The following is a 24,501-nucleotide window of genomic DNA, read 5'->3' as shown; positions in this document are numbered from 1 at the left end:
GGGAGGTGAATTTCTCACACACGGGGAGAATTTCTCACACACGGAGGTGAATTTCTTACACACAGGAAGTGAATTTCTCACACACGGGGGTGAATTTCTCACACACAGGAGGTGAGTTTCTCACACACAGGAGGTGAACTTCTCACACACAGGGGATTTTCTCACACACTGGGAGGTGAATTTCTCACACAAGGGGGGGTGAACTTCCCACACATGGGGGCTGAATTTCTCACACGGGGGTGAATTTCTCACACATGGGGGCTGAATTTCTCACACACGGGGAGGTGAATTTCTCACACACGGGGTGAATTTCTCACACATGGGGAAGTGAATTTCTCACACACGGGGAGGTGAATTTCTCACACACGGGGGGGGGTGAATTTCTCACACACGGGGGGGTGAATTTCTCACACAACGGGGGGGTGAATTTCTCACACACGGGGAGGTAAATTTCTCACACACAGGGGTGAATTTCTAACATTAGCCAAGATCCCACTGAATGCTGGCGCAGGCTCGAGAGGCTGAGTAGTCCGTTCCTATTCCCACTTCACATGGATCTCAGAAGGCAATTCCAGATATAGAGGCAGAGAAAAATATAATACGAAACCCGCATCTAAAGCAGCTGAAGAGGTGTCTACACCTATCAACAAAGACTCTGCTCGAGGAACTCAGTGAGTCAAGCAGCATGCCTGGGTAAGAGGAACTGTTGATGTTTCAGGTGGAGACCCTGCATCAGGTCCAGATTGAAGGGATTCGACCTGAAACATCGACTGTCCATTTCCCTACACAGATGATGCCTGATCCATTGAGTTCCTCCAGCTTTCTGTGTGTTGCGCCAGATTCTAGCATCTGCAGTCTCTTATGACTGCATCTTTCTAAACCCTATGTAGCCAAGTTTGGCCAAAGGTTAGGATGCACCTCAACCCTAGATTTAAAACGAGGACCCGATTTAATCACGTCATTAAAAATAGCAAATGTCACTCAAACACCAGGTGACCCTCAGCCACAGGGAGTGAGTATAAAGTTCAATGCAACTTACGCCTCCAAGGATAAATTGAACCGACTCCTCGTTGCTGGACACGCTCCAGAGCAGTGTGCAGACTGCAGCACCCATTTCAGTGCAGTACTCTGCTTGCTGCAGCAGTTGCTGCCTTGCTTCGTTCAACTGGACCCTCAATGCCAATTTTTCCTTCAGAAGCAAAAATATGGAAAGCTGTTTCAGTGGGAAATAACAAACTGGAAGAGATATACAGGCTTTGGCTACTCCATCTGTTGCTGGTTATTTTCCGCTCCACCAGTGACCCTTGATTTATAATCACCAAGTTACCTACAGACGGATAACTGACCTGTGGTGCTGCAAAACACGTAACAGTCAACCAAACAATATTGGTTCATTATCATCACTTGTACCGAGGTACAGTGACAAACTTAGTTTTGCATGACATCCACACAAATCATTTCATCAGTGCATTGAGGTAGTACAAGGGAAAACAACAGAATGCAGAGTAAAGTGTTATAGTTAAAGGGAACCATAGAACACTAAAGCACAGAAACAGGCCATTCGACCTTCTAGTCTGTGCCAAAATTTTATTCCACTTGACATTTACCTGCACCCAGTCCATTACCCTCCAGACCTCTCCCGTCCATGTATCTGTCCAATTTATTCTCAAAACTTAAGAGTGAGCCAGTATTTACTGCATCAGACGGCAGCTCGTTCCATATTCCCACCAATCTCTGAGGGAGGAAGTTGTCCCTGATGTTTCCCCTAAACCTTTCCCCTTTCACCCTAAAGCCATGTCCTCTCGTACTTATTTCTCCTAATCTAGGTGGAAAGAGCCTGCTCGCATTTACTCTGTCTATGCCCTTCATAATTTTGTAAACCTCTATCAAATCTCCCCTCATTCTTCTACGCTCCAAGGAATAAAGTCCTAACCTGTTCAAGTGCAGTACAGGTAGACAATAAGGTGCAAGGCCGTAACAAGGTATATTGTGAGGTCAAGAGTCCATCTTATTGTACTAGGGACCTTTCAATCATCTTATAACAGTGGATAGAAGCTGTCCTTGAGCCTGGTGGTACGTGCTTTCAGGCTTTTGTATCTTCTGCCTGATGGGAGAGGGGAGAAGAGAGAATGTCTGGGTGGGTGGGGTCTCTGATTATGCTGACTGCTTCACCGAGGCAGTGAGAATTATAGACAGAGTCCATGGAGGAGAGGCTGGTTTCCGTGATGTGCTGATCTGTGTCCTCAACTCTCTGCAGCTTCTTGCAGTCACGGGCAGAGCAATTGCCATACCAAGCTGTGATGCATCCAGATAGGATGTTTCTATGGTGCATCAATAAAAATTGGTGAGGGTCAACTGGGACATGCCAAATTTCTTTAGCCTGCTGAGGAAGTAGAGACGCTGGTGAGCTTTCTTGGCTGTGACGTCTACGCGGTTGAACCAGGACAGGCTATTGGTGATGTTCACTCCTAGGAACTTGAAGCTCTCAATCCTCTTGACCTCAGCACCTTTGAGGTTGATAGAAGCATGTGTACCACCCCCGTTCCTGAAGTCAATGACCAACTCTTTTGTTTTGCTGACATTGAGGGAAAAGTTGTTGTCATGACACCATGTCACTAAGCTCTTTATCTCCCTCCTGTTCTCCCACTCATTATTTGAGATTTGGCCCACTACACTGCAAACTTATAGATGGAGTTAAATCAGAATCTGGCCATGTAGTCGTGGGTGTATAGGAAGTACAGTAGGGAGCTGAGGACGCAGCCTTGTGGGGCACCAGTGTTGAGGATAATCATGGCAGAGGTGTTGCTGCCTATCCTCACTGATTGCGGGCTGTTGGTCAGGAAGTCAAGGAACCAGTTACAGAGGGAGGTGTTGAATCCCAGGTCCCGGAGTTTGGTGATGAGTTTGCTTGGAATTATGGTACTGAAGGTGGAGCTGGAATCAATAAACAATAGTCTAATGTTGGTGCCTTTACTGTCCAGATGCTCCAGAGATGAGTGGAGGGCCAGGGAGATGGTGGTTGACCTGTTTCGGTGGTAGGTGAATTGCAGTGTAATATCCTTTGCATTGGAATAAGCATTGAGGAATATTCGGTGGGTGCTAACAAGGGCACTGATTTACATCATCCAGAAAGCCATTTTCATGCTCAGATAATTACAGGTAGATTTTTGTTAAGGGAAAACTTTAATCATTAACTTAGTTGAGGATTCGGCAGAATGATGGAAGGCATCACTGACTGTGCAATCAAACAGCACCTACCTCCAATGTGCAGTTTAGGGTATGGTGGTTAATAAATCTCCATCAGGGAAGGAAATCTGCTGCCTTTTCCCAGTGTGGCCAGAATGTAACTGCAGACTGAAAGATGATTCCTTACTGATTCAGAAATGGGCCTAATAAAGTTCTCAACAACAGGGCATGCCATCCACCACCCTAAACCTTGACTCCTATCATCAGCGTGCTGTGGCTGCAGTTGTACTGCACTTACTCACCAAGACAACTCCAAAAGCTCTTCCAAACACACAATCTCTACCACCAAGGGTTGCAGGCATATGGGAGTACCACACCCTACCCTCTTCACAAACCTCCTGACATGTAAATACACCTCTGTTCCTTCATTGTCACAGGACATCCAAGAACTCCCAATGCAATAGCACCATGACACTACCATTACCAGTAGGACTGCAAAGATTCAAGAAACTGGCTCACCACTTAATTCTTAAGAGCAATAGGGATGGGAAATAAATGCTGGCCAACAAAGTCCACATCCCACACATGAAATATTTCTTTATAATATATTTCTATTAAACAATGAGGAATAAACACAAAATTAATATTTTATCACTTGCATTTCTCGATGCGGCTTCGTATTACAGAAAATCAAGATAGTTTTCTAGGAATGCAACCCGCCCCCTGTAATGCAGGGGTGGCCTGTGTACCCACCCCCTGTAACGCAGGGGTGACCTGTGTAAAAGCTGGTAAGTCATGTTGCAGCTTTGATTCAGCCACATACTGTGTGCAGTTCTGGTCGCCCCATTACAGGAAGGATGTGGAGGCTTTGGAGAGAGTACAAAAGAGGTTAACCAGGATGTTGCCTGGATTAGAGAGTATTAGTTATAGAGAGGTTGGACAAACTTGGATTGTTTTCTCTGAAGCATCGGAGACCGAGAGGTGACTTGATGGAAATATATAAAATCAGGACAGCCACAGTGTCTTTTTCCCAGGGTGGAAATGTCAAATACTAGAGGGTATAGCTTTAAGGTGAGTGGGGGAAAGTTTAAAGGGGATTTACAAGGCAGGTTTTTTTTACATAGAGAGCGGTGGGTGCCTGGAATGCTGCCAGGGGAGGTGGTGGAAGCAGATATGATAGCACCATTCAAGAAGCATTTAGACAGACACATCAATAGGCAGGGAGTGGGGGGGTATGGACCATGTGCAGGCAGATAGGATTAGTTTAAATTAGCATCATGGTCTGCACAAACATTGTGGGCTGAAGGGCCTGTTCCTGTGCTGTTCTATGTTGTACATTAATAACAAAGCTGAATCAATTTAAATTATTCATTGGAAGAGAGAGAAGAGATATTTTCTCACAGAGATGATGGTTGCCTCTGAAAGGATTTAGATCTAGAAATTCTCACTGCATAAAAAAAGTTAGTCCAAATTATACAGCACAGAAACAGATCCTGTGCATCCACACTGACCCATTTACCTAATCCTACTCTAATACCATTGTTCCTTCTTACTTCTCATTAATCCCCCGATTCTCCACCACTCATCCACATTAGGAATTAACCTATCAACCAGCATGTGTTTGGCACAAGGGGGGGAAACCCATGTGGTCACAAGGAGAACATACAAACTCCACATAGGCAGCACCCAAAGTCTCTGAGGCAGCAACACTAGCTCCAGAGTCCGTGAGCTGCTCTATTATTTTGGGAGGGGGCATTCTGGCCCATCAGCTCTATGCTGACTCACAGAGCAATCCTATCCCCCCCCGATTCTCCCAGTTACCTATTCTCTCCCATTCCCATCAATACCCTGCCCCACCACACTCAGATTCTATCACTCACCGACACACCAGGCCAGCTTACAGTGGCCGATTAACCCAACAGCTTTACATCTTCACTTTCTGTAACGTGCAGGAAGCAGACAGGAGCTGGAAGGTGGGATTGTCAGCCCGTTCTTTGTGTGCCATAACTGTTGATTCTTCATGTCAAAGGGACTCCTCTGCAATTTTTGCCCAATTCCCCGATGTTACTGGGAAGAAATCTCGGTTTCTCTCTAAGGTCTAAGATTTCTCCCAAATCTCTAAGGTACCCCATGCGAGGCTTATGGAGAAGGTGAGGAGACATAGGATCCAAGGGGACATTGGAGTGTGGATCCAGAACTGGCTGGCCCACAGAAGGCAAAGAGTGGTTGTTGAAGGGTTGTATTCTGAGTGGAGGTCGGTGACCAGTGGTGTACCTCAGGGATCTGTACTGGGACCCTTACTATTTGTGATTTTTATAAATGACCTGGATGAGGAAGTGGAGGGGTGGGTTAGTAAGTTTGCGGATGACACAAAGGTTGGGGGTGTTGTGGATAGTTTGGAGGGCTGTCAGAGGTTACAGGGGACATAGATAGGATGCAGAGTTGGGGCTGAGAAGTGGCAGATGCAGTTCAACCCAGATAAGGGTGAAGTGGTTCATTTGGTAGGTCAAATATGCTGGCGGAATGTAGTATTAATGGTAGGACTCTTGGCAGTGTGGAGGATCAGAGGGATCTTGGGGTCCGAGTCCATAGGACGCTCAAAGCGGCTGTGCAGGTGGACTCTGTGGTTAAGAAGGCATATGGTGTATTGTCCTTCATCAATCGAAGAATTGAATTTAGGAGCCGAGAGGTATTGTTGCAGCTATATAGGTCCCTGGTCAGACCCCACTTGGAGTATTGTGCTCAGTTCTGGTCGCCTCACTACAGGAAAGATGTGGAAGCCATAGAGAGGGTGCAGAGGAGATTTACAAAAACCCTGCCTGGAATGCAGAGCATGCCTCATGAAAGCAGGTTGAGGGAACTCGGCCTTTTCTCCTTGGAGAGACGAAGAATGAGGGGGGACCTGATAGAGGTGTATAAGATGATGAGAGATATTGATAGGGTAGATAGTCAGAGGCTTTTCCCCAGGGCTGCATTGGTGGCCACAAGAGGACATAGGTTTAAGGTGCAGGGGAGTAGATATAGAGGAGATGTCAGGGGTAAGTTTTTTACTCAGAGAGTGATGGGTGCGTGGAATGGGCTGCCAGAAACGGTGGTGGAGGCGGATACGATAGGGTCTTTCAAGAGACTGTTAGATAGGTATATGGAGCTGAATAAAATAGAGGGCTCTGGGTAAGCCTAGTAATTTCTAGGGTAGGGACATGTTCGGCACAGCTTTGTGGGCCGAAGGACCTGAATTGTGCTGTAGTTTTTCTATGTTCTATAAGTTAGCCTGGGCTGGGTGTGCCTTCATCATGGCTAAATCCAATGACCAGTTTGATTTTTATTATCAATAAATCTGTCCCAGTGACTTTATTTAGATGGAGTGTCTTGTTGGGCCACTTCAGAGTGAACTAAGAGTCAACCACACTGCTTGGGGAAGGTGATGGGTTTATTTCCCTCAAGGACATAAAGCAAGGACTTGGATTTTTCCTATAATCCCACTAGTTTCAACAGGACTCTCTCAGCAGTGTGGAGGAACAGAGGGATCTTGGGGTCCACATCCATAAATCCCTCAAGGTCGCCGTGCAGGTTGATAGGATTGTTAAGAAGGCGTATGGTCTGTTGGCCTTCATTAGTCAGGGTACTGAGTTCAAGAGCCACCAGGTGATGTTGCAGCTCTATAGAACTCTGGTCAGACCATACTTGGAGTATTGTGTTCAGTTCTGGTCACCTCATCATAGGAAGGATCTGGAAGCTTTAGAGAGGGTGCAGAGGAGAGTTACCAGGATGCTGCCTGGATTGGAAAGCATGTCTTACGAGGATGGGTTGTGTGAGCTAGGGCTTTTCTCTTTGGAGAGAAGGAGGATGAGAGGAGACTTGATAGAGATGCACAAGATGATAAGAGGCATAGATCAAGTGGACAGTCAGAGACTTTTTCCCAGGGCAACAATGGATAACATGAGGGGTCATACTTTTAAGGTGATTGGAGAAAGATATCAGGGGGATGTCAGGGGTAGGTTTTTTACAGAGAGTGGTGGGTGCGTGGAACACACTGCCAGCAGAGGTTGTGGGGCCAGATACATTAGGGACATTTAAGAGACTCTTAGATAGCCACATGAATGATAGAGAAATAGGGAGCTATGTGGGAGGGAAGGGTTAGGTAGATCTTAGAGCAGGGTAAAATGTCGGCACAACATTGTGGACCGAAGGGCTTGTACTGTGCTGTAATGTTCTACAGTATGTTCCATCTCTATTGCAAACACTGCTGTTTTATTCCAGATTTATTTAATTAGCTGAATCCAAACTCACAAATTGTTCTGGTAGAAATTTAACAGGCATCCAGATTACTGATCGAAGCCTCTTGGATTACAAGTCCTATCGCATTACCACCACTCAACCATAACTGGTACTTTTGGAGGGAGCGTACACAGGGAGTGCTGCACTGTCAGCAGAGCATCGCTCAAATTGGATGTTAAACAGAGATCCCCCTAGTTTAACATAAAATCCACATCCCTGTCTGAGAAGTAGGGGTCTCCTTCCCAGGGTCCAGGCCACTATTTATGCCTCAACCAACATGAATAGACAAAATGGTCATTATTACTTTGCTGATGCAAGTTGGCTGCTGCTTTCTTTGTGTTCAACAGTGACCATAAATTCCTTCATCTGCAAGCAGCAAAGGGGGAATTCACACTCCAGGTAAGGGAGGGGGTATTTCAAGCTGCAAAGGGCTCGGACAACCTGTGGTCGTAGAAGGTTCCACTGACCTGCCCTTTCCTATACAAACCCCTGTGGTCTGTCTGAGGCATATTTCATGGCACTTCTTCCTCTGGCTTCACAAGTATGGTGGTAACACTCCATCAGTCCCAGTGAGAGTGCGTGCTCCACCTGCCACAGAGAGGCTCAGGCACCTGCTTCCAACCATGAAGCAATATGGCACCTCTGCTTCCAACCATGAAGCAATGTGGCACCATCAAACTCAGGCACATGATAGCTAAATATCCACACTCCAGATAAGGGGACAGGGGGAATTCACATCCCAGGTAAGGGGAGAGGCGGGAGAGCTCTTGCTTAATGTCTTACCTCTCGTTCCTTTTGACAGTCTTCCTGAGCATTTTTCAGCCTTGCCTTAAAATGATTGCAGTCCAGTCGCAGCTGTTCACTCTCCTGTTCTCTTTCTCCAGAGCTGTAATGCAGAAACAGAGTACGTGTAAAGAGCAATCCCAATTCCAACACCGCTTAAAGATGCACCAAAGCTGGATGTAGTACAGGATGACCAGACAGGCTGTAAACGACGGGATTGTCCCTAACAGGGGCTTTGCCAAAATCAGGGTAGTGTCAGGACCTTATGTCACTGATACTCAAAGGGACACTGTCAAACTGTTTTTTTTTAATTAGTTCCTTGAGGCACATCAGCCTCAAACTCTGTTCTCTGTTATCCCCATCACCCCTCTTGGCCCCACCTCCTTGCCTTTATCGTTGCCTTTCAGATTAGAAATTAAACCTAGATCCTGTCTAGTCCCAAGGCAGGCTGAGATGTATCCAAGCTTCAACAGGGAGGTGGCTGGGGCACTGCCTGAGAGAGTGGTTGAAGCAGAGACACTGACAGCATTTAAGAAGCAACAAACAATCTGAACTGGTGCAAGGTTTTCAACCCAAAACATCAACAATTCCTTTCGCCTTCCAGATGCTGCTCGACCTGCTGAGTTCCTCCAGCAGATTGTGTGTTGCTCCAGATTCCAGCATCTGCCATCTCTTCTGTTAGCATTTAAGAAGAGACAGATGAGCATCTAAGTTGCCTAGGCATGGAAGACTACAGGCCAAGTGCTGGAAGATGGGATTAATTCAGAGAGCTATCCACCGGCTGGCGTGGATGCAGTAGCCCAAATGTCTTGTTTCCATGCTGTATGGTTCTGTGACTCCGAGAGATTTTTAAATCTTCACTAGCAAATGCATTACCTTTATTCGAGGAGTGCAGAGTCAGGTATTACATGCCTCTGAGGCCAATGTCAGTGGTTTGGAAGTTATTGGAAAAAATTCTGATGGACAGGATTAATCTATACTTGGATTAATCAAAGATGGTCAGCATGGATTTAATGGGGGGAGATCCTGTCTGACCCATTTGATTGCATTTTTCAAGTTAACAAAATATATCGAGGAGAGCAGTGTGATTGATACAGTCTACATGGGCAGTAAGGCCTTTGTCAAGAAACGAGGTGGGAAACTAGGTCCAAAATTGGTTTGGTGATGAGAGGCAGAAGAGAGTTGGTGATTGGAAGATTGGTTCTTGTACCCTTGCTGTTTGTTATAAATATTAATGATTTGGATATGAATATATGAGGGATGATTAGTAAGTTGGAGACACGAGAGACTGCAGATGCACAGGGTCACAAGAGGCTGCAGAGGGTTGTAGACTCAGCCAGCTCCATCACAGGCACAACCCTCCCCGCCATCCAGGACATCTTCAAGAGGCAATGCCTCAAGAGGGTGGCATCCATCACTAAGGACCCTCACTATCCGGGACATGCCCTCTTCTCGTAACTACCATCAGGGAGGAGATACAGGAGCATGAAGATCCACACTGAACGATTCAGGAACAGCTTCTTCCCCTCCGCCATCAGATTTCTGAACGATCCATGAACTCATAAACACTACTTTTTAATTCCTTTTTTGCACTATTTATTTATTTTTGTAATTTATAGTAATTTTATGTCTTTGCACTGTACTGCTACCACAAAACAAGTTTCTCATCATATAAGTCAGTGATAATAAACCTGATTCTGACTCAATGGAGGAAAATGGACAGTTTACATTTTGGGTTGAGACCCTTCATCTAGACTGAAAGATAGAAGCCAGTATGAAAAGATAGACGGAAGGGCTGGAATAAGAGCTGAAAAGTGATAGGTAGATCCTGTGGGGTGATAGCAAATGGGGGAGAGGAGAGTGGGAATGGTGCAGGAATCTGGGAGGTGATAGGTGGGAGTGACGAAGGGCTGAAGATGATGGAATTTGATGGGAGAGGAAGGTGGAGCATGGGAGGTGCATATTAGTTTTCAGTGTTGGGAATTGTACACAAGACCATCTGGGTCCCTTTGAATATCAACGTTACCCAATCTCTGTTGAATCCATGTTACTGCCTAATTCTACTATTCTCTTCAAGATTTTCTGTTACTGGATCACAAATATCTGATGAGAATAAAAATATGGCAGCAAAATATAGGGATTTTAACAACACTAATATTTTTAATAATTTACTCATTTTCTGACACCGGAGGGTTTCATCGGCAAGGCCAGCATTGGTTGCCCTTGAAAAGGTGGCGGTGAGCCACCTTCTTGAACCAGTCCTTCAGATAAGATGTAGGGAGTTCCAGGATTTAGACCCAGTGACAATGGACTAGAGTATATTTCCATGTCAGAATGATGTCCAGATTGAGGGAGAACCTACAGATGGTAATATTGTGAGAAAATGAACAGAAGGCACAGAGTTCTTGACATGCACCTTTGTTCATCAATAAATAAAAACTCATCAAGAAATCAAGCATTTCAATAATGTAGGAGAATGAACGGCGACTTTATAGAAATGTTTAAAATTATGAGAGGCATAGATGAGGTGGACAGTAATAGTCTTTTGACCTAGGTGGGGGAGTCTAAAACTAGGGGACACAGAGTTAGGGTGAGAGTGGAAAGATTTAGAAGGGACCTGAGGGGCAACTTCTTCACGCAGAGGGTGGTGAGTGTACGGAACGAGCTGCTGAGGCAGGTACAGTAGTGTCATTTAAGAAGCACTTGGATAGGTACACGGAGGGCCGGGGCTTGGAGGGATATGGGATGAATGCAGGAAATTGGGACTAGCTGGGTGGGCACCGTGGTCAACATGGAATTGTTGGGCCGAAGGGCCTGTATCTGTGCTGTACTGCTCTGTGACTCTATAATAACATTTTTATGTTGGATCTAGGCGTGTAGAAGGAGTATCAGTGTGAGTGCATTATCTGGTGACAGTGGTCATAACTTAGTTAGATTAAGCATGATTCTGGAAAAGAGCAAAGATGCAATATAATCAATTGAGAGAATGTAAATTTGACCAAGGTGATGAGATTTAACTAAAGTACATTGGAAACAGGAAGGTAAATAGGAACATTAAAAACAGGAGCTTAGAACATAGAATGGTACAGCACAGGTACAGGCCCTTCAGCCCACCATGTCTGTGCAGACCATGATGCCAATCCAAACTAATCCTATCTGCCTACACATGGTCTATATCCCTCCATTCCCTGCCTGTTCACATGACTTTCTAAATGCCTCTTAAACATCACTATTGTATCTGCTTCCACTACTGCCCCTGGCAGCGTTCCAGGCACCTACCACTCCGTGCCTTATAAATCTCCTTTAAACTTTCCCCATCACATCTTAAAGCTGTGCCCTCTAGTATTTGACACTTCCACCCTGGGGAAAAGACTCTATGCCTATCAAGTCTCCCCTCAGCCTCTGAATCTTCAGGGAGAACAATCCAAGTGTGTCCAATCTCTCCTTATAGCTAATATTCTCTCATCCTGGTGAATCTCTTCTGCACCCTCTCCAAAGCCTCCATATCCTTCCTGTAAAGCATTGACCAGAACTGCACACAATACTCCAAATGTGATCTAACCAGTTTTATATTGCTGCATTATTACCTCCTGACACTTATATTCAACACCTCAACCGATGAAGGCAAGCATGCTGTACATCTTCTTTACCACCCTATGTACTTTTGTTTCCAAGATGTCGATGTGCACTCCAAGAACCCTCCACACATCAATGCTCCTAAGGGTTCATCTGTTTACAGTACACTTTCCTACTACATTTGACCTCCCAAAGAGCAACACCTCACACTTACATTAAACTTCGTCTGTCATTTTTCTGCCCATATTCCCAACTGATCTATATCCTACTGTATACTTTGACAACCTTCATCACTATCCACAATCCGCCAATTTTTGTGTTGTCTGCAAACTTACGAATCCGCCGACCTAACTCTTCATCCACATAATTTATATCACAAGCGCCAATCCTTGTGGAACACCACTGGTCACAGACTCCAGTCAGAGAATTGAAATTGGTTTATTATTGTCACTTGTACTGAGGTACAATGAAAACTTGTCTTGCATACCATTCATATGGATCAATTCATTACACAGTGCATCAAGGTAGTACAAGATAAAATACAGAATGCAGAGTAAAGTGTCACAGTTACAGAGAAAGTGCAGTGCAGGTAGACAGTAAGGTGCAAGGTCATAATGAGGTAGATTGTGAGATCAAGAGTCCATCTTATCGTACTAGGGAACCATTCAATAGTCTGATAACAGCGGGATAGAAGCTATCCTTGAACCTGGTGGTACATGCTTTCAGGCTTTTGTATCTTCTGCCTGATAGGAGAGGGGAGGAGAGTATGTCCGGGGTGGGAGGGGTCTTTGATTATGCTGGCTGATTTACCGAGGCAGCAAGAGGTAAAGACAGAGTCCATGGAGGGGAGGCTGGTTTCCGTGATGTGTTGAGCTGTATCCACAACTCTCTGCAGTTTTTAACGGTCACAGGCAGAGCAGTTGCCACATGATGCATTGGGATAGGATGCTTTCTATGGTGCATCGATAAAAATTGGTGAGGGCCGATGTGGACATAGCCTCCTAAGGAAGTAGAGGCGCTGGTGAGCTTTCTTGGCCGTGGTATCTATGTGGTTGGACCAGGACAGGCTGTTGGTGATGTTCACTCCCAGGAACTTGAAGCTCTCAACCCTCTCAACCTCAGCACCATTGATATAGACAGGTGCATGTACACTGCCCCACATTCTTGAAGTCAATGACCAGCTCTTTTGTTTTGGTGACATTGAGGGAAATGTTGTTGTCATGACACCATGTCCCTAAGCTCTCTATCTCCTTCCTGTACTCCGACTCATCATTATTTGAGATAAGGCCCACTATGGTGGTATCATCTGCAAACTTGTAGATGGAGTTAAAGCAGCATCTGGCCACTCAGTCATGAATGTATAGGGAGTAGAGGGCTGAGGACACAGCCTTGTGGGGCACCAGTGTTGAGAATAGTCATGCCAGAGGTGTTGCTGCCTATCCTCACTAATTGCGGTCTATTGGTCAGTTGCAATGGGAGGTGTTGAGTTCCAGGTCCCAGGAAACACCCCTCCACCACTTCTCTCTGTATTCCATGGCCAAGCCAGTATTGAATGCAATCTGCCAAGTCACCTTGCAGCCTAACAGCATGAACATCGAATTCTCCCACTTTAAGTAATCCCCACAACACCCCCTTCACCCACTCCAACCATGCCTCTTCTTTTCTTCCCTTTCCTAGCCTCTCTCTCTTTTTTCTATCCCCCTTTTTAACTTTTTTTCCCTGAACTTTGACTATCCACCGGTGGATCTGCTCTCCCCCCCCGCTCCCCACACCTGCCTATCACTATCTCTTAACTGCATCTACCTATCACCACCCTGTGCCCACCCCACCTCCCCTCTTTTGTCCACCTATCGCTGCTCTGCTTTTCCCTCCTATATATTGGGCTTCCCCTTTTCCTATCGTCAGTCCTGAAGAAGGGTCCTGACCCAAAACATTGACCACCTGCTTTTATCCACAGATGCTGCCTGGCCTGCTGAATTCCTCCAGGATCATCGTGTTTTTCACCTCGATTCCAGCATCTGCAGTCCTTTGTTTCTCACCGTGGATCCTGCTGGATCAGCCTACCATGAGGGACTTTGTTGAAAGCTTTACTAAAGTCCATGTAGACAGTATCCACTGCCCTACCCCCATCAGTCATCTTTGTCACTTCCTCAAATAACCAGCTCTCTAGCCTGCTCTGCCAATCAATAAGAGCACGACTGATTTAATTGTTGGTCTCACTGCTTCTCCAGATTCCTTGATTTTTCTGTCATTCAAAAATCTACCTATCTCACCCTTGAATATACTCAGCCTCCTCAACTCCCTGGGGTAGTAATTCCAAAGATTCACAACCCCCAGAGAATTAGTCCTGCTCTCAGCCTTAAATAGGAAAACCTTGACCCAAATATGCCGAAACTCACTGAGGCTACTCCCAAACTCAGAGACACAAGAGACTGCAGATCCTGGAATCTGAAGCAATAAGTAAAGCGCAGCAAGAAAGCAGGCCGACAGCATCTGTGGAGGGAGAAGGATGGTCGATGTTTTGGATCAAGACCTTACATCAGGACTGAGTGTGTAGAGGGAAGATAGCCAGTATAGAGAGGGGAGGGAGAGGGGTGAGATGAAGGCTGATAGGTGATAGGTGGTACCAAAGTCAAAGTCAAGTTTATTGTCATATGCACAAGTGCAATGAAAAACTTACTTGCAGCAGCATCACAGGCACATAGCATCAGATATGCAGCATTCACAAGAAAAAGATAAATTAATCATAAATTATATACAATTTTTACCAGAAAGGACACAATTAGAACAAAATAAAACAAAGTCCATTGTAGTGCAAAGTGATCAGAGTGGTCACCGGACGAGGAAGGGATGATGGGCAGACGGAACCAGGCGGGGGAGAGCTCTGAGTCTTGGTAATGAGGTGGGGGAGGATGGAAAAGGTGAACAAAGGGAGGGAGAACCTGGGTGGACTGGTGGGAGTGGGTTACCTGGAATTAGAAAATCCAATGTTCATGCCAATAGGTTGTAATCCACCCAAGAGCAATATGAGGCGCTCTTCTAGTTTGCGTTTGACCTCACTGTGGCAGTGGAGAAGGCCGAGGACAGATAGGTTGGTGTTGGAACAGACATGTAACTGGGAGCTGAGGAGGGCCATTGCAGAGTACAGGTGCTCCGCAAAATGGTGGCCTAGTCCTGAGCCATCTCTAGGTGTTGCTATAATTACAGTCTTGTGATAACTTTGTTAGTTTGGCTACACACTCAGCCACTGTTTTGTTTGGTCTTCTTAGATGTGAAGCAAAATTAAATCTTTGCACAATCTCTCTTTTCTTTAAGATAAAGCAATTCTTCAACAAATCCACTAATTCCTGAATTTCATTAATGTGTTTTTCTGCGCTCAGCAGGTTTCTCATTATACTATACATGGGGGCCTCAATAACACTGATTAAGATAGACCTGCTTGCTTTAATCACTGACATTGTTTGCAACTATATACAGGCAATCTCCACGTAATGGAGGAAAATGTCCTTTATTGCAATTTTCCGTCACGTGAACCATCAAGAAATGCCAGATGAAAAAAAATTCTGTTGATTTATTTAATGTAAATTCCACAACAGAGAACTTTATTCCGCATCTCAAATTTTTGCGTAGTGATTTGTGAATTCTGCAAGGGTGGATTTGCGTATCCCGAACGTCTGTAACGTGGGGTTGCCTGTAATAGTGTTTTACAACATTCCTCCCAAACCTGGGTCCAAGAATCAAATGCTGCAACCAAGCCTTTATCTGCCACAATTTTTCTTTTCTTACTTTTTCCAATTGCCTATGCAAATTGTTGTTAGACTTTATTCTCTACCCACTACCCGGGGTTTTATTTTGCTTTCAAAAAAAAGTTCTCAACTCCTACCTGTCACCCTACTTTATGAACCATTTCCTCACTGCCATAAGAGCATAAGACATAGGAGCAGAATTAGGCCATTTGGCCCATCAAGTCTGCTCTGCCATTCAATCATAGCTGATTTATTTTACCCTCTCAACCCCATTCTCCTGCCTTCTCCCTGTAACCTTTGACGTCCTTACTAATCAAGAACCTATCAACCTCCGCTTTAAATATACCCAATGACTTGGCCTCCACAGCCGTCTGTGGCAATGAATTCCAGATTCACCAACCCCTGGCTAAAGAAATTCCTCCTCATCTCTATTCCAAAGGGATGTCCTGTTCCCTCTTGGTCCTAGACTCTCCCACTACTGGAAACATCCACTTTAAGTCCACTCTATCCAGGCCTTTCAATATTCGGTAGGTTTAAATGAGATCCCCCCCTCAGCCTTCTAAACTCCAGTGAGTACAGTCCCAGAGCCAACAAACGCTCCTCATACGTTAACCCTTTCATTCTCAGGATCATTCTTGTAAACCTCCTCTGGATCCTCTCCAATGCCATCATATCCTGTAATACCATGGGCTCCTATCTTGTTCAGCAGCCTCATGTGTGGCATCTTGTCAAATGCCTTCTGAAAATCCAAGTAAACAACATCCACTGACTCTCCTTTGTCTATCCTGCCTGTTACTTGTGTGAAGTGATACACTTCGGGAAATCGAATTCGAAGGCAGAATACAAGGTTAATGGCAGAACTCTTAGCAGTGTGGAGGAAGAGGGATCTTGGGGCCCACGTCCATAGATCCCTCAAGGTTCCATGCAGGTCGATAGGGTTGTTAAGAAGATGTATGGAGTGTTGGCCTTCATTGGTCGGGGTACTGAGTTCAAGAGCTGCGAGGTGATGTTGCAAGGTGATATAGAACTCTGGTCAGACCATACTTGGAGTATTGTGTTCAGTTCTGGTCGCCTCATTATAGGAAGGATGTGGAAGCTTTAGAGAGGATGCAGAGGAGATTTACCAGGACGTTGCCTGAATTGGAGAGCATGTCTTATGAGGATAGGTTGAGTGAGCTGGGGCTTTTCTCTTTGGAGAGAAGGAGGATGAGAGGTGACTTGATAGAGGTGTACAAGATGGTAAGAGGCATAGATCGAGTGGACAGTCAGAGACTTTTTCCCAGTGCGACAATGGCTAGCATGAGGGGACATAATTTTAAGGTGAGTGGAGGAAGATGTGAGGGGGATGTCAAGGGTAAGTTTTTTTACACAGAGAGTGGTGGGTGCGTGGAACGCACTGCCGGCAGAGGTTATGGGGGCAGATACATTAGGGACATTTAAGAGATTCTTAGATAGACACATGAATGACAGAAAAATAGGGGGCTAAGTGGGAGGGAAGGGTTAGATAGATCTTAGAGCAGGATAAGATGTCGGCACAACATTGTGGGCCGAAGGGCCTGTACTGTGCTGTAGTATTCTATGTTCTATGTACTTCCTCCAAGAATTCCAACAGATTTGTCAGGCAAGATCTCCCCTTAACGAAACCATGCTGACTTCGGCCTGTTTTATCACGTGCTTCCAAGTACCCTGAAACATTATCCTCAATAATGGATTCTAACATCCCACCAACCACTGAAGTCAAGCTAACTGGCCTGGGTGGCGCGGTAGTGTAGCGGTTAGTGTAATGCCATTACCGCGCTAGCGACCCGGATTCAATTCCACCGCTGTCTGTAAGGAGTTTGTGCGTTCTCCTGTGTCTGCGTGGGTTTTCTCCAAAGACGTACAGTTTAGGAGCTGTGTGCATGCTATGCTGGCACCGGAAGAGTGGCGACACTTGCGGGCTGCCCCCAGAACATTCTCAGTAATGCAAAAAGATGCGTGTGTTTCGATGTACATGTGAATAATAAGTAAATATCTTAATCTTAATATCTATAATTTCCTGTCTTTTGCCTCTTTTAAGAAGGGAAGGAGTGACAGTTGTGACTTTCCAGTCCTCTGGAACCATTCCTGAATCAAATTATTCTTTAAAGCTCACTACTAATGCTTCCACAATCTCTTCAGCTACCTCTTTCGGAACCCTGGAGTGTAGTCCATCCGGTCCAGGTGACTTATCCACCTTCAGACCTTTCAGCTTCCCAGCACCTTCTCCTTAGTAATAGTGACTGCACTCACTTCTGCCCCCTGACTCTCTCGAATTTCTGGCATGTTGCTGGTGTCTTCCACAGTGAAGGCTGATTCAAAATAATTATTCAGTTCATCCGCCATTTCTTTGTTCCCCGTTACTACCTCTCCAGCATCACGTTCCAGTGGTCTGATGTCCACTCTTGCTTCTCTTTTTATACAGCTAAAAATAAACCTTTGGTATCCTCTTTTATATTATTGACTAGTTTACCTTCATATTTCATCTTTTCTCCCCTTATTGCTTTTTTAGTTGCCTTCTGTTGGTTTCTAAAAGCTTCCCAGTCCTCTAGTTTCCGCTAATTTTTGCAATATCGTATGTCTTCCAATTTGCTTTTATGCTGTCTTTGACTTCCCTTGTCAGCCACGGTTGCCTCATCCTCCCTTTAGAATGCTTCTTTTTCTTTGGGATGAAATGATCCTGCATCTTTTAAATTACTCCCAGAAACTCCTGCCATTGCTGCTCTACCATCATCCCTGCTGGGGTCCCCTTCCAATCAACTTTGGCCAGCTCCTCTCTCATGCCTTTACTCAACTGTAACACCAATATATTGGAATTAAGGTTCTCCCTCTCAAACTGCAGGGTGAATTCTATCATATTATGATCACTGGCCTCCCAAGGGTTTCTTTACCTTAAGCTCCCTAATCAAATCTGGTTCATTGCACAGCACCAAATCCAGAATTGCCTTTTCCCTAGGGGGCTTGACCACAAGCTGCTCTAAAGAGCCATCTTGTAGGCATTCTACAAATTCCTTCTCTTGGGATCCAGTGCCAACCTGATTTTCCAAGTCTACCTGCATATTGAAATTCACCATGACCACTGTAACATTGCCCTTTTTACGCCTTTTCTATCTCCTGTTGTAATTTGTACCCCACGTCCTGGCTACTATTCGGAGGCCTGTATATAACTCCCATCAGGGTGTTTTTACCCTTGCAGTTTCTCAACTCTACCCACAAGGATCCTACATCTTCTGATCCTATGTCACTTCTGGCTGAGGATTCGATTTCATGTTTTACCAACAGAGCCACCCCACCCCCTCTGCCCACCTGCCTGTCTTTTCCATAGGATGTGTATCCTTGGATGGTTAGCTCCCATCTGTGATCTTCTTTCAACCATGACTCTGTGATGCCCACAACGTCGTACCTGCCAATGTCTAACTGCGCTATGAGCTCATCTACCTTGTATCGTATACTGCGTGCATTCAAATATAACACCTTCAGTCCTGTATTCACCACCCTTCTCAAATTTGTCTCCATGCTGCCTGAAGTTAAATTCTGATCCCTTTCTGAACTTTCTGGCTGATTCTTTATTCTGGAGACGTCAGTAACCTCTCTCGCACTCTCCTTCCCTTTAACTTTATCCATACTTTTCCAAATGTTGAACCCACCCCCTTACTATTTAGTTTAAAGCCCTAACGACAACCCTAGTTATGTGATTCACCAGGACCCTGGTCCCAGCGTGGTTCAGGTGGAGCCCGTCCCATCGGAACAGCTCCCTCCTTCCCCAGTACTGGAGCCGATGTCCCACGAATTCAAACCCACTTCTCCCACACCAATCTCACACATTTAACTCTCTGATCTTACTGACCCTGTGCCAATTTGCACGTGGCTCAGGCAGCAATCCAGAGATTATTACCTTTTTGGTTCTGCTTTTTAATTTAGTTCCTAGCTGTTCAAATTCCCTCAGCAGAACCTCTTTCCTCGTTCTGCCTACGTTGTTGGTACCTACATGGACCAAGACAACTGGATCTTTCCACTTTCATTCCAAATTCCTCTGCAGGTCAGGCGAGGTGTCCCGAACCCAGGCACCAGACAGGCAGCACGGCCTTCAGGCGTCTCTATCCTTGCAACAGAGAATTGTGTCTATTCCCCTGGCTACACTATCCCCAATTATAACTACTTTTCTCTCGCTCCCCGAACCACGGTGCCACAGTTCAGTTGCTCATCCTTCCTACAGCCTGCAGTCTCCTCCGCCCAGGGAGCAAGAATCTCAGACCTGTTGGACAAGCTCAAGGGCTGAGGCTCCTCCAGCACTACCTCTTGGATCCCCCTACCTGCCTCACTCGCAGTCACACCCTGTTGCCCCTGACCACAGCCCGAATTTGAAGTAGTTAATCTAATGGGTGTGACTGCCTCCTGAGATACAGCGTCCAGGCAACTCTCCCCCTCGCTGATGCATTGCTTATGAGGCTCAGATTCCAGGTCATCAACTCTGAGCCTGAGTTCCTCAAGCAACCAACACTTACTGCAGATGTGGTCACCAGGAACCACAATGGGGTCCACCAGCTCCCACATCATGCAGCTACAACACACCACCTGCCAATGTTATATCTGATCAAAGGAAGAAATTTTTATCCTTCTGGCAATTTTATTGGCTGCCACCTGACCCAGCATAGGTTGACCCACCACAGGACTGTCCACCACAGGACTGTCCATCACAGGACTGTCCACCACAGGACTGTCCACCACAGGCCTGTCCACCACAGGACTGTCCACCACAGGACTGTCCATCACGACCCCAGCAGAAAACAAAATGGCATCTGCCAACAAATGAGACAAAAAAGCATGAACATCACATTCTCAGACTTCCAGTAACTGCTCCCAGTCTGTCCCTTTCCCCTTTCTTTCATTTCTCTCTTCTCCTTATCCTACTGGCCCCCACTGCCCTTTCCATCTACCCACACACTCCTCCCACTGGTTCCCCTCCCCCCCATTCCACATTTCACCTTCCTCTCCCATCAGATTCCATCTTCAACCCTGTCACTTCCACCTATCACCTCCCAGCTTCTGATATTGTTCGCACTCTCCCCCCTCCCTCACCTGGATCCACCTATCACCTGCCAGCTCTTGCTCCACCCCTTCCCCCACCTTTTTATACTGGCTATTTTCTCTGTGGATTTGTCACCTTGTCGTGGTAGAGAAGCTTGTGTGGCCCTGAGATCCCGAGAGCGATGCTGTCTGGAGCTATGCTCCTGGTAGGGTCACCCATGGCGGTGAGGTCAATGGTGAGGTCCCTGACAAAGAACAATCCAACCAAGACCTCAATGGTGGAACAGGCGGACGAAGTTGCTTCGAACTCAACAGCTGTGAAGGCGGGTGAAGGCTGCAACAAATCCATCAGCTCCAATTGTTGTGGTTTCCGTGCCATTGGAATCAGTTGGTTGATTTGTGAAGTAGCGTGTGCTTTTTGTAGTGCAACATCAAGTACACGTTAAACAAATACACGCACAGGCGTCTTCACTCTGTGGGCTACTTCCAAGGTTGGACTCATAAGCCACCTGAGTTCCCAACGGAATAAAGACCATCATCCTCAACCTCGAGGGCTAGCCACGACTCTACTGGCTATCTCCTCTCTCTATTTTAGATGAAGAGTCTTGACCCAAGACGTCAACTGTCCACTTCCCTCCACCGACGCTGCCTGACCAATGAGTTCCTCCAGATTTTTGTGTGTCTGCCAACAAAATGTTAGCCTTTATTTCAAAGAAAATGGGAGAAGGCAAATCAGTTGCCCGACAGGAGAGTTTGAGGAAGACTGGCTGACACACACTGGAGATGAGAAGCATGAGAGGGATTATCGTTCAAAACACAGAGATTAAGAGGGATTTAGAGAATGGATGCTAAGAGGCAGTTTCCTCAGACTAGAGTGTCCGGACCTCTGGGGCAGAGATTGGAAAAGGAGACACCATTTAAAATCTGGAACTTCTTTCACTCAGAAAGTTCTGTATTTTTGATGTCTTTATCTCTGAGGGCTGTGGGTGCCCAGGAGGATGAGATACTGGATCATTGGTGCGCTCACTGAACAGTGGAACAGACAGGAGCACTGGATGGCTGTCTGCTGCTGGTCTGTATGTAACCTCATACCCCCAGAAAATTCACTTGTAAGTTTGAAATTATTATTTGACTGCATCATATAATTTACCTGTGCCCTCACCCTGCCCCAGATCCTGCACACCCTGCCCCAGATCCTGCACACCGTGTACCATAACTTATACCATTATCCTTTACACCATTCTCTGAATCTGCACCATACCTTTTACACTGTGCTATAAACACGTTCTCTATCCTGTACACTCCCTAAACCAGTACCATATCCATTACGCCGCGCTCTAAACCGATCTCATCACTCACACCACGCACCAAGCCTGAACCACACTTTAAATAAAATTAACAACTGTTCTAAAAAACATGATCTTCTGAACTTCAAAAAAAATGCAATTTTAAAATGCTGGTGTTCAACATAAACATGTGAAAAACCTCCATGGTAGTTAACTCAGAAATGATTTGTTTTACAACAGTAATATGATGCCACATAAACATTCACCTGTTTCAACAATTTCCAGCTGATGAAAGCTCTCCAAGAACTCTCCGTTCAGTATCTTGGGAAGGAAGTCCTTGATTTGCATTGTCTCAGTCGTTAGCCTCTCCAGGTCTCTCTTTCGAACTTTAACAAACTCATCTTTGCCCAAAGGCTTCTGAAACACATCCTTAGGGGTAAAAAGCTAAGTATTATGTCCAATAATGCAGGTCTATGAAAATATTTAATTATAAACCACAACAGGTTAAAGGAACTGGAATAAATGGAGGAGCCTAATTCCTCCCATCTTCCCAGGGCTCAAGCTGATAACGCATTCCCACACCTTGCAGTGACAGGCACACTACTGCAGGCTCCGTCTGTATAAGAAATTACCAGGTGGACAGGGGAAAAGGTTCAAGGGCGTTCAAAGTGTCCCTGAAAACCTGTCACCAGAGACTCTTGTAAATTTCTACAGACGTATGGTGGAGAGCATTCTGACTGGTTGCATCACCGCCTGGTATGGAGGCTCCAATGCACAGGATCGAAAGAGGCTGCAGAGGGTTGTAGAATTGGCCAGCTCCATCACAGGCACAGCCCTCCCTTCCATTGAGGACATCTGCAAGAGGCGTTGCCTCAAGGCGGCGGCATCCATCATTAAGGACCCTCACCACCCGGGATATGCCCTCTTCTCGTTACTACCATTGGGGTAAAAGTGTCAACTACTAGAAGGCACAGGTTTAAAATGAGAGGGGGAAAATTTAAAGATTTGCGAAGCCAGTTTTTTTATGCAGATAGTGGTGGGTGCCTGGAACGGGCTGCCAGGGGAGGTGGTGGAAGCTGATACAACAGTGACGTGCAAGAGGGTTTTAGACAGACACATGATTAGGGAGGGACTAGAGGCATACAGACCCCGTGAAGGCACATGGGATCAGTTTGGATTGGCATCATGGTTGGCACAGACACTGTGGGTTGAAGGGCCTCTCCCTGTTCCATGCTGTTCTGTGTTCTATGACACCCACTGGCCCAGTACCCTGCCATTGGCCATACCCCCTACCCACTGACTCTGCCACCATCCGGATCTCACTGACCACCCCCTCCCAGAGTTCCTACCCCTCACCCTTGGACTCAGGCTCTGATGCACTTCCAATTCCCACCAGCCTTCTGCATCCTACAATCCCTGCCTCCCCATCCACACTCAGTCCCAACTAACCCTGCCACCTCCTAATGACCTGCCCAACTCCAAGCTCCATCTCCCTCCCACAACTCTGACTCCTGCCACATTACCAGCCTCTGACCCTGACTGACCCAGCACACTCCTATTGACCATATCCCCAAACTTACTGACACTGCCTCCTACCTACTTCCACTTTCTGCCCCTCAAACCAACCCTGCCCGCGAACACTTTGGCATCCCTTCCCCACTGACCCTTCCCCACTGACCCTTCCCCACTGACCCTGACCCTTCCTCACTGACCCTGACCCCTCCCCACTGACCCTGACCCTTCCCCACTGACCCTGACCCTTCCCCACTGACCCTGACCCCTCCCCACTGACCCTGACCCCTCCTCACTGACCCTGACCCTTCCCCACTGACCCTGACCCTTCCCCACTGACCCTGACCCCTCCTCACTGACCCTGACCCTTCCCCACTGACCCTGACCCTTCCTCACTGACCCTGACCCTTCCCCACTGACCCTGACCCCTCCCCACTGACCTTTCCCCACTGACCCCTCCTCACTGACCCAGACACCTCCTGACTGACCCTGACCCCACCTCACTGACCCCTCCCGACTGACCCTGACCCTTCCCCACTGACCCTGACCCTTCCCCACTGACCCTGACCCTTCCCCACTGACCCTGACCCCTCCCCACTGACCCTGACCCCTCCTCACTGACCCTGACCCCTCCTCACTGACCCTGACCCTTCCCCACTGACCCTGACCCTTCCTCACTGACCCTGACCCTTCCCCACTGACCCTGACCCCTCCTCACTGACCCTGACCCTTCCCCACTGACCCTGACCCTTCCCCACTGACCCTGACCCCTCCCCACTGACCCTGACCCTTCCTCACTGACCCTGACTCTTCCCCACTGACCCTGACCCCTCCCCACTGACCCTTCCCCACTGACCCTGACCCTTCCTCACTGACCCTGACCCTTCCCCACTGACCCCTCCTCACTGACCCAGACACCTCCTGACTGACCCTGACCCCACCTCACTGACCCCTCCCGACTGACCCTGACCCTTCCTCACTGACCCTGACCCCTCCCCACTGACCCTTCCCCACTGACCCTGACCCTTCCTCACTGACCCTGACCCTTCCTCACTGACCCTGACCCCTCCCCACTGACCCTTCCCCAC

At 46.7% G+C, this 24,501-nt stretch overlaps 1 protein-coding gene across 1 annotated transcript in view; it reads right to left on the bottom strand.

The window, feature by feature from the left end:
- hsf2bp (heat shock transcription factor 2 binding protein) overlaps nt 1-24,501 on the bottom strand; it is a 67,949-nt gene that overhangs the window by 43,269 nt on the left and 179 nt on the right. Inside the window, exons 2-5 of the mRNA XM_052014502.1 lie at nt 22,168-22,330; nt 17,653-17,661; nt 8,248-8,342; nt 1,040-1,189 (exon numbers count right to left, since the gene is read on the bottom strand). Of these exons, the coding sequence (XP_051870462.1) occupies nt 1,040-1,189; nt 8,248-8,342; nt 17,653-17,661; nt 22,168-22,330 (417 nt within the window). The remainder of the gene's footprint in view (nt 1-1,039; nt 1,190-8,247; nt 8,343-17,652; nt 17,662-22,167; nt 22,331-24,501) is intronic.

Source organism: Pristis pectinata, chromosome 4 (assembly GCF_009764475.1).
Source record: "Pristis pectinata isolate sPriPec2 chromosome 4, sPriPec2.1.pri, whole genome shotgun sequence".
Taxonomy (NCBI): Eukaryota; Metazoa; Chordata; class Chondrichthyes; order Rhinopristiformes; family Pristidae; genus Pristis; species Pristis pectinata.
This window is presented reverse-complemented; position numbering and strand designations above follow the sequence as displayed.